This window comes from Lepeophtheirus salmonis, chromosome 13 (genome assembly GCF_016086655.4).
Source record: "Lepeophtheirus salmonis chromosome 13, UVic_Lsal_1.4, whole genome shotgun sequence".
NCBI lineage: Eukaryota > Metazoa > Arthropoda > Copepoda > Siphonostomatoida > Caligidae > Lepeophtheirus > Lepeophtheirus salmonis.
In genome coordinates, this window is record NC_052143.2 from 16,189,351 (window position 1) to 16,200,796 (window position 11,446).

Here is an 11,446-nt window from a genome sequence, read left to right on the forward strand (position 1 = left end):
TTTAATTTAGTCATTACAATTTTGTTTTGTTTTTGAAATTTTTAACACTAGAACAATGAGGGTATTATTTTTGATACCCATTTGGGATTTAATGAAATATTGTGAGAAACTTCTTGTTTGTATTTGTTTATAAATTCATGAATTATCCTAATTCATCTTATTAATCACAAAAAACTTAACTATAAATTAAAATTAGTATTCATTTCGTTGGTACAGTGAACACTACCTAGACAGACGGGGGTATCATATTTGATACCCATCATTTCAAATAATATGTTTGTTCTACAATTGTGTATGAACAGGCTGAAGCAAGTTCAAACATGAATAAGCTTCTCTAGATAGGAATTGAGTACATTTCTAGTATAAATATAAACGTAGATCTTTCTGAACTATCCATTCTGCGCCCACCTTTTATTGTGCAAGGATGTCCAAGGAAAAATTATCCATTGAAGAAATAAGATATTATCTTGAGTGCACATCGTACTCCAATACAGAAGGTGAGGATTTCGAATTGGAAAAAGATGAAGAATATGTCCAACCACCTCAATCAAGTTCTTCTGATTCTGAGGACTATTCTGATGATTTTGACAAGCCTTTCGGAAAGTAATTTTCTTGAATACCATTATTCGTTTTGCTATATACTAGATGTATTAACAACTAATTGGTATATTTAACACTTCAAGAAATGCCAGGGTGCAATCAAGTGACTCAATTCCCGTCGTCTAAGAAACATAAATCAACCGACTTGTTAGAAGAGGCAATGTATGTTGGCAAGGATAACCCAATCTGGTACAAACAAATAGGAAATGGAGAAATTTCAGCCCGTTTTAGCCAAGAAAACATTTTGAAGGAAGTATCAGGTCCATCATCATTTGCAAAACGTAACATCATTACAGATAAAACATTATCAGCTTTTGAACTCTTGATCGATAATTATATTATTGATCACATTGTAAAATGTACAATAGTTGAGGCTCGTTCAAAACATAAGAATGATGTATGGACAACCAGCAAACGATAAATACCCCAACTGATTGCAATAATGTATGCGAGAGGAATCTTAGCCAAAGGGCAGGCGACAGAAGTCATTTGGTCAAGAAAATTGGGGATCAATCTCTTTAGGAATATTATCCCTCGCGACAGATATAAGAAATTATTGAGATATATCCGCTTTGATATTCTTTCCACAAGATCACAAAGACTTCAAAACAACAAGTTCGCCTTGATTTCAATGGTATGGGATCGATTTGTCGAAAATTGTAAGTCATCATACATGCCAAGTGAAAATATTACTATGGATGAGCAACAACTCCCAACCAAAGCTAGATATCCATTTACCCAATATATGGCTAAAAAGCCTGATAAATTTGGTATAAAATTTTGGTTTGCAGTTGATGCATCGTCCAAATACTTGGTAAATGGATTTCCATACATGGGAAAATATTTTCAAAGACCAGCATATAAATCTTTATCAGAATATGTCGTAATGAAGCTAATGAAACCATATTTGGGTAAAGGGAGGACTGTTACAACAGATAATTTCTTTACGTCATTGTCTCTTACAAATGAACTTCAGAAAAATAGGACGACTATTTTAGGAACTTTGCATCGTGCCCGCAAAGAAATACCTCCTGACCTAAAAGCTTCCAAACAAGCACTATTTTCAACCTTAATCTTTGTAAATAGTGACAAAACATTAACTTCTTATCAAGGGGAAAAAAAAATGTTTTAAGTTTGAGCTCTGTTCACAAAAGTGTCAAAGTTTTAGATGTACGAAAAAGGTTACCAGAATCAATCCAGTATTATAATGAAACTAAGTATGGAGTTGATATTCTAGATCAAATGGCAACACTTTATTCCACCAAAATGTCCTCTCCCGATGGTCTTTACAAGTTTGTTATAATATTTTGGATTTTGCTGGTATAAATGCTGTTATAAAATCTTGTACAGATAAGTGACTGGTCAGAAAATAACTCGTCGCCAGTTTTTGAATAATTTGATTACCGAACTTAATGGTGAATATTATGAAACAAAGGATGATATAGAAGAAAATAATCAATTATTTCAATCACAATCAAACTGTTTAACTAAATATAGAAGCTGGTGTACAGTCAATTGTACAAGAAAATCACGGCGCTTACCAAGCAAAACCTGTTGTAAATGTAAGAAATTCGTATGCAAGTCTTGTATTGGTACTGAAAATACAATTGTAACTTGTAAAAAATGCTAATTTCTTTATATGTGGTGTTATAAAAGTTATGCTTATTTTTTTTAAATAAATAATAAATCTTCGGAGAAAATATAAAATAACTCATTACTTTTAATTTTATCAACCACTAATAGTTACAAATATTAAAAAATAAATGGTTATCATTTTTGATATCCACCGTTGTTTAAGGGGGGTTGTTACTATCCGTCGTTTTAGTGTTAATAAATTAAATTGGTGCCTTTTTAAAGCGTTTTCACATAACTTCACATCTCTGGAAGCTGGGGATCTTTGAATAGACATTCGCTATTAAATAAATTTTGTTCTTATTATTTGCATAAAAGTTATTCATTTGGAATGACATAAATTTTTTGAAAAAACAAGGCTATTTTGGAAACTTTTAGTCTTTCGGTGAAAATCGGTAGTCAATGTCCTGGTAATAGCTGTTAGTATTAATACTGCTTCAACCAAAAATATAATTTCTCAAAGAAAATTAGTAAACTCACTTAACGTTTCAAGCTTTCGGGGTTTCATTGTTTGGAATGTTTCATTGTATGGAACAAAGACATAATGACTAAAGTTATTCACATTATTTGATTAGCTGATGGTATTTTTTATTTTATTTTTAAATAGAAATGTTTCCTCCTTACTTTGATTTTTTTTCGTTATAACTGTTTTGTATTAATTGAAGTTAATACAGGATAAATGGTAGTTATGAAAAAAAAAACACCTTTAAAACCAAAATTTTATGGAAATTTTAATGGAAATTTCAAATTTTGTTTCATAAATATTTATGTAATAGGTTTAGTAAAACCATGTATGGCTTTAGTATTATGTATTTCACGTCATATAAGTGACATAGATTTCCGCTAGACGCTGTTAGAAAGATTTGTAAAAACTTTAATAAACAGCTTAATACTTATTTGACTCAATATTTCTTTAACACGTGTCAAATATGGACACTAGCAAAGAAAAATATGCCATATTTAACATTTTTTCTTCGAAAAAGGAGAAAATATTTTCTATGGTAGTGAAAGTACGAATAATTTTCATGGTAATGATACTGCAGCAGACAATTATGCACTTTTTTGGTTTTGTTGATTTTGTTTCGGTAATTTGATAACAAAGATGAAAGTCCAACGGTAGAAAATGTCGACAAACTAATGTAACCCGTCGAGTCCAACCTCCATGTAAGCACCATTTTGATGGCCAAAGAAATGAAAATTATCAAAATATATATATATATGTCTAAATCATCGAGGTTTACATAAATTAATTATTGTTTTACTTAAACTTTGTTCATATGTGTTTCCTTTTCATGTCTACTATTCCTTTTTTTTCAATGTGAGGACTGAGGCGTACAATATTACCTACAAAAATGTAACATTGTAGTTACTGTTTTATGTTATCCATATAGCTTCGTCAAAACTGATGGTTACTAATTTGATTAAAAATATTCTTTTAATTTAATTAATATTTCATAGAACTTTTTATAAAAAATAAAATATAATGTTTTTTTCTATATGAATAAGAAATCGTACATTACTGAAGCCCAAAACTAATGTTGTTAAGATTATCTTAAAATAACATTTAATTTTTTCTCATTGTCTGTCATTAAAGTTTTTTTACCATCTTAATTGCTGAAAAATCAATTGAATAGTTAAGAAAGTTATAAAAAAATCAATTGACGTGGTTATTTTTAATCCTTTAACTATTTAATTATTTAATTTCATTAGCTATATTTTTGGGGATTTCTTTTTTACTCAGTTCACTAACTGCTTTATAACGATGTGTCAAAAAATATGTAATCTAAAAAAAAATTATTATTAAATATTTTATTGCATGTACAAATTTACTTCTTTATATCCACTTAATCTCCATATATTATCTACTTTTTTCTATTTGTGTATTTTATGTACCCAGCTCTTGTATAATAAACTGATCCGCCCTTACTCAGAAGAAGAGCAGAGAGCACGTCTCCACTTATCAAGTTTACATGACACAGTTGCTTTGAACCTTAACCTCTCTATAACTCAGAATATCCAAAACTAGCATACAGCAATCACAGGCGTCCAAGGACAAATTAATCTACCATAAACCAGAGATGTTCCATCTTGCTTGAATTCTCTCCTATCAAATGTAGAGTACAAAAACCAGCTAAACTGCCATCGTAAAACCCAAGATTTGATATCAACTCAAATATATGCTACATACATGGGTATGTTAAATAAAAATTACAACATGAATAAATTACCTTTCTTTGTATCATCAATACAAAATTCCTTATTTTCTATTCTCATATTAATTATCTCAAGGAATTCATGGGTCTAGATAATACGAGTATATACTTTTTCATTAGTTTTGGTTTTTGGTAGAAAATAAAAGACCGATTTGAAACTGTTATGATATTTAGTGGACTTGTTCCTTCCAAAAAGTTCATTTTGAACGGGTCTCAAATAAAAATTCAATCTATGTCGGTTTCATTCAATATAGTGACTACACCAATTTCATATATCAATATTTATTAAGCTAGGTTATGTTTCAAGACTGTGAACATCGATCTATATTAACGTCATACCAATTATGTTGCATAAATCATAAAATGTGTCTCAAAATAATATGTTTAAGTAAATAGCTTTTTACGCCTAAAATAGTTAATACTCTTTAAATTTCATAACTACATTGGAATTTTTCGATTTCAAAAGAGGTATAATCCGTGGTAATTACTTTAAAGAAGTCGAAGTGACAACATCAAAGGCAACAATCTGTTGATCGGCTGTATGAGGATGTGGGTTTATTCACAAGAAAATTGTAGAATTATTACAAGTAACCAAAATGACTGTCTTCAAAGTCTGAAAAGAGATTAACCCCACTATAGAGCCATAGTAAGGACTAACTCTCGAATAATAGTTGTGGGTGTCATCTTATCATATGATAAAGTCGTGCAACTCTACCTTTTTCCTTTTTGTGGGCACAAAATTAACTCCAATGCCTACATCCTGGTGCTCCGGGAATTTGTCAAGCCCAGAATTTACACCAATTATCCAAAGTACAATATATTTGATAACAAGATGGTTCTCCTTGTCACACCTCTAAAAATCACGAAAGCTTTGCACAAAATAATTAGAAAAATGTGGTTCCCTCATTACTGGACCTAAATCCTTTCTATTTTTATATTTGAGGCGTCCTAGAGTGAAAGGTTTTCCAGGTCCCTTATTCAAGTTTCAATAGACTTAAGTACTTCATACCTCGGAAATTGGCCAAAATAGACAGAAAGAAAACCTGTCGGACGTCTCAGAGTTTTGCCCTTATCTTGAAAAATACAGTTTTTCAATTTTGAGTTTTTATTTAATTATATATATACTTCAAACTTCAATTTGAAGTTAAATAAATAATTGGTTAAATTATATAATAAGGATATATATAATAAGGAGAAAAATCAGCCCATCAATTAAGGCAGAAAAACATCTATCGAACCAGTCATACAAAGAAAAGTGCATATCCTACAGTTTGAGGATCCAATATAATTTTCCTTATATTTTGTGCATGTGCAGGATGAGCAAGTTGTGTTTTATGCATGTGCAAGAATTATAAGTATAAAAAAAGGGCAGCCAATTTGAATTTATTAAAAAAAAAAAAAAAATACTGTTATTAAAGATAATATAACTGTTTCACATGACATTACAAATATAGTTTGCATGAAACTTGTCTGTAATATATGTATAAACCTATATCAATACCGAAAATATGATCCACTTTTTGAAAACAATTGAATATCGGTCCAAATTGGTCTTATAAAAATTCTAAAGACCGAACCGAAACAAAATTTGTTCTTGGACCGAGTCTGAACCCTAATATTTATAATATACTATAAAACTTATTTATAATGTACAAATTAGAACATTATGAAGTCCGTAAATCAATGCCCTTTGGGGAGGGGGGTTAATACTGGAATGTATATATTTTTTTGTACGTACTTACAATATTTTAATATATACCTTGTACAATACATATTTATAAGCATGTACACGCAATGTAAATCTATCAAAAATTGAAGCAAACTATTCACAAAAATAAATGTATACCTAGAAAGAAACGAATATACATATTAATCGGCGTTTATTACAATAAAGTTCATTTTGATGCCCGGAGCATTTTCTCAAGCCCATAAAAAAATAATGTACTCGTTACTTTTAATGTGAGAACATTTTATTCTTGAAATCGGGTTGTTCCTTTTACCTATGTACCTATTACAAATGTGTGTACCTATACAGACACACTTGTATGTACGGTCAAAATAACTCAGCAATTTTTTAAAGTAGAAAAAATAATACCTTGAAATATCTGAATATTTAGTGATAGTTGTTGTTGTACTGGATTGTGAATAAGTCTTCCACCACCTCTTTAACCATATTTTACATCATAAAGATGGGCACGTTAACAAAAAGCTGTTGTTTTTATTTTACAAGCGAGATATATCTCATTTTTGGATAAAGAAGGAAATAAAAAAGTCACATTTTGTAAATTTGATCTGCACCGGCTATGACTTTTAGGACATTGTCAAGGAGCACGGAGTCAACTGCAATACAATCTACAGCAGTTGAAAGAGTCTGAAAGATGGGGGTTTGCCTCTAAAATCGTCTTGGGAAAGGTAAGCTAGGTTAGTTAACTACCAAAACTGTCAGACACTCTTTTGAGGCCAACCTATATTGCAAAAAAATGTCGCTAAACCTGTCTACTCCATCAAAAGTGCTCAAAACTGCTGTGGGCAAGGTGAAAGAGGTTTGTGGCTCAAAAGCTCTAGCTTTTTTTAGAATTTTTTACAACAGTGAGCTTATATAATATTCTAATATTCAATTTTAAATTTTATTATTTTATAATATTGGTTGTATCTTCAAAGACGACCAAATTGAAGCGAAGATATTATTGTGCAGGAAATACTGGTGCTCCAGAAGATCCCACCCGAGAATGCCAATGATCTCAAAAATAGTATATCGTCCGTGTATAGCTTTAAAATGTGATTTTACACACGAGGAAAAAGTTATCGGAAAGTCTGGCGAAGGTCGAAAAATAAACAGAACGGACAAAAGCTGCATTGGAGACTTTTCAGGAGACTACATCCGTAAGGTTTGTGCAGTTTTTATTAGGAGAGTGGAAGCCGGTATTGAGGCTGAGGGAGGGGATATTGAATAAAAAATTTAAATTGTACTTATAATTCAACTGAATTCACAAGCTAGTTTTAATTATATTTGAAAAATAATCTTATGTGCAAATTTAAATATGACACATGGTATACCTGTCCAAAGGAAACTTTTTAATGACCTCAAACATCACTATAGAGCCCTTACTTCGGTCATCTGGACTATAACATGTGGTAGCAAGTGGAGTACATATGATCCGCAGCTGCATGGCCTTCCATTCCTACTTTGAATCAGTTATTGCTACCAAGTCCGGTCAAGTTCCCAATTAATTTTCGTGCATATATATTTTGGATAAATCTCAGATTGATATATACTTGGTCCAAGTTCATTTGGCATAAATCAGATTAAAATAAAGTACAGTATGCAAGACTTATTCACTACTCGGTAATGGTACTCTAAAATAATAATAATAATAAACTATTTATTTAATTGCATGGAATAAATTGGAAATATTATACCTAGGTCATAAGATAATATAAGAAGAAGAAGAAATATTTTTCGTACAATTTCAAGACATTAAATTATTTATAAACAAACCATAAATGTTATAACTGAATTATATAACCATTATATGTTATTATAGAACCAAGACTTAACACAGCAAATCACATATCGAACTCACATTTACATATCTACGTGACCTTAGACAATTTTGAGTAGCATAATGATTCTTTACCTCTCCTAAATGTAATATTTAGTTAAATTTTTGTATGAATAACGTAATACATGATAAGCATCCATATGGAACAATTTTAATTCCTCATTTAAACAAAACAATTCAAAAATACTTTATTTATATTCAACCAGAAAATGAAATACATATATATGTTGTGTATATGTTGCAACTTGTATAAGCAAGTTGTACAAGTTTCACTACCTTCCTTTTAAAATCCATTTTTTTTATTAAAAACATTGATTATTCTAATTATCAACTATTTCTAATTTTATTTTGATTTTTTATAATTAGTGTTGTGTCAGTCCTTATTTCGAACTAAAGACTGCAGCCCTTTCTATGTAACTCTCGGTCTGGTCCAATTCAGTTCTGCATATCAGTTCTAAAAACTTATAAAGTCGCGTCCTTAATGACGTTACTCAACTTTATTTATTCTTTTTTTTAACCTGTTCTATTTCTGAAAGGCAAAAGGACGGACAGTCTTAAGGACTGGCCTTAAAAATGGACAGAACCAAATAAATAAAAACTGGCACAACACCACTTATAAATGCATGACTATGCTGTATACATGTGTGCGCGTCTTCAACTGAAAACTCCTTTAAATTTTACGCCATGCACCTATTTATGATTTTATTGACTTGAAACCGGTTTATACTTCGAGGCATACTTATAAACAAAACTCCAGCAAAATCTAAATATCAACAGTGAAACAATAGCCGATAATATGGGAAGACGTCAAGTCGCAATTTTGGAACTTTCCGTGCAGGGGCAAAAACTCCCACTGAATTTGCCAAGGTTCTGAACTACAGCCGCACCACCGTTTACAGCGTGGTAGCCAAAGGGACTCCTGAGGCGACCACAAGATCTAAGTCAAGGCCTCGAAGGTCGGACCAAATGATTGCTAGCGTGAAAAAGTCTGTCGAAGACAAGAGAGGCAAGGTCACTGTCATTGGCCTCTCCAGGGAGTTCAACGTCATTAGAAGGACCATGGACTGTCTAGTTAAGAAAGATCTTGGCCGTAAGGTCTACAAGAGAGCCCCTTGTCAAGCTCTCAAGCCGTAAAATTTAAAGAATCATTCAGTTTTAGACGTACACACCTGTATATCAACTATTTAATTCTGGGCATTTAAATTTTATAATATCCACATAATTATGTTTTAGTAATTTGTATTAAAATTGTCAAAAATTACATCATTCGATGCAAATTTAATCTTTTATGTAAAATTATTTATTTCGTTTTTTGGTTGTAACTTGTACAAGTTTTTGATACGAATTACAACATGTACATAATTGCAAGTTGAACATATACATTATAACTCAAAGTTTGTGGCTAAAATATTATATTCATATCTCATATATATATATATAAAGTAATTCAATATAAAGCTGTGGTTCCTCTCAAAGTAAAACACTGGCATGTGTTTTGTTCTCCACTTAATATATTCATGTTTATAATTATTATTTAATTTTTTAATTCAACATCTTAAAAAGGGTAAAGATAAGATTTAATAATTTAAAATAGACGGACCCGTCATTCATTTCTGGTAAAAACGCATTCAACTTCGAAACAGTGATATTTTCCTTACTTTATTTAACTCAAATAGGTGCTCTATTAAATTAAAACATTCAAGGAATGATTCTACAAGTTTATTTAAATCGATCAATGTCTCAAATATGTCCTATCAGAGTGTAAAATACAAGAAAACCCGAGAATTAAAGAAGTAATCCTAAGAGTTTGAAGAATACTGTGGATGTGGGCAGATTCTTTATCAAGATTGTTTCTTAGATATACTGCAAGCAGTTGTGAGAGGAATGATATAAACGCAAATATTATATGCTGAAATTACACACAGCTTCGGGAATTTTTTTTTTCTAGAAATTGCTAACTAACTTGTGACTTAATAAATCAATAATGGAATTGTGGATCGTCCGGTGAATGATTTTGTCCAAAATGTCATTTTTGAAAGTTGAAACTTGAAAGAGTGTTCCAAAAGCAATCATCAAATAATTTTTAAATTATGTCAAAGAAAGTCTTATATTTTTATACATGATTGTATGGTATCCCATTCAGATCTAACTTCTAATCACAGATCACCTTTGTTAATGAGAATGAAGGAAGGACCCCTTATTGAACCTCTTTAGGGGATACATTTTTTAAGGAATATCTAGGACATGCTATTGAGATTTTTAGGTAGTTCCTCATATTCTTTTATTGTAGGGGAGTAGAGTGCCTCTTGACAAACCTGTTTTCGTCTATAGTTGACTTCACATTAAGTAATGCATGTGTCACTTCTTGTCAAATTGATTTGATTACCGATTTTTAACTGATTTTAAGTGTTACAAACAGTTTTACTGATTTAATTTCCCAGTTCAGTTTATGTTTTTAGTTCATTTTTAATAATTTATTGTCAAGGATGCCTCATCCTCATCTGAACATAAATATATATATAGAGAGAAAATATATGATTGATTATTTACCTTTAAGCTAACTAATTTTAAACTTATATAATGGATTAATAACCTAAGTGTGAACTAATGAACATCTTAAGCATAAATTAGTCCATGTTATAATTATTTTAATGCTACAATTCGTTATTATCGCCACTACTCAAGCTCAAGACACGGCACATATTAAAGTTGGGTTGATATTTTTTTTTCTTCAAATAGATTGTGATAATTTATTGTGACGGCAAGTTAAACTTTTACTTCTTGATATTTATTTATTAAAATATACTGAGATATGACTGCTATGAATCTTCTTCAATTAAAATAAATCATGATGACATTGATCAATGATCCCTCGATGTAAACTAATTCACCTTTAATATAAAATCATAGTTTTTTTTTTTTCATTTCTATAATTATCATTTTAATTTGAAAATCTTACCTTAGATTTTCAATATCAGGGCTGAGTAATCTATGGTCATATTTATTATAAATATAACTCCTTAATGGTAAATCAGTCAATATATTTTCACTTCATAATTTTTTAATGGGATGTTAAGCTTTTAATATCTAGACTGAATAAGTATTTCCCGTATTTTTTTCATTTTGTACTGATATAAAGTTTTTCATCATAATTTTGCAAAATTTATTGAATATCATGCACAAAAAAGAAAAAAAAAATTCCCTGATTTACTAGACATTGAAAATATTTGATAAGTTGTAGGGCATGACATAATTACTGAGTCAAAAGAATGACAAAAAAGAAAAAGGAATTGAACATATAAATAACTTTATGATATTTTGACAGCATGATATTTTTTTCACGAATATCTCATTCTTAAGCTTAATAGAACATTCATCTTCGACCCAATCTTATATTATTTTTGTTGGTAGACAATTCACTTCAAAATTTTGTTTGAT

At 30.3% G+C, this 11,446-nt stretch overlaps 1 protein-coding gene across 1 annotated transcript; it reads left to right on the forward strand.

Moving 5' to 3' along the window:
• The first annotated feature begins 424 nt into the window (after positions 1-424).
• On the forward strand, positions 425-1,732 carry LOC139906983 (piggyBac transposable element-derived protein 4-like). The gene is made up of 2 exons (XM_071892900.1): positions 425-603; positions 1,144-1,732. Exons 1-2 carry the CDS (start codon positions 425-427, stop codon positions 1,730-1,732), a joined length of 768 nt encoding a protein of 255 aa, XP_071749001.1.
• The last annotated feature ends 9,714 nt before the right edge of the window (positions 1,733-11,446 follow it).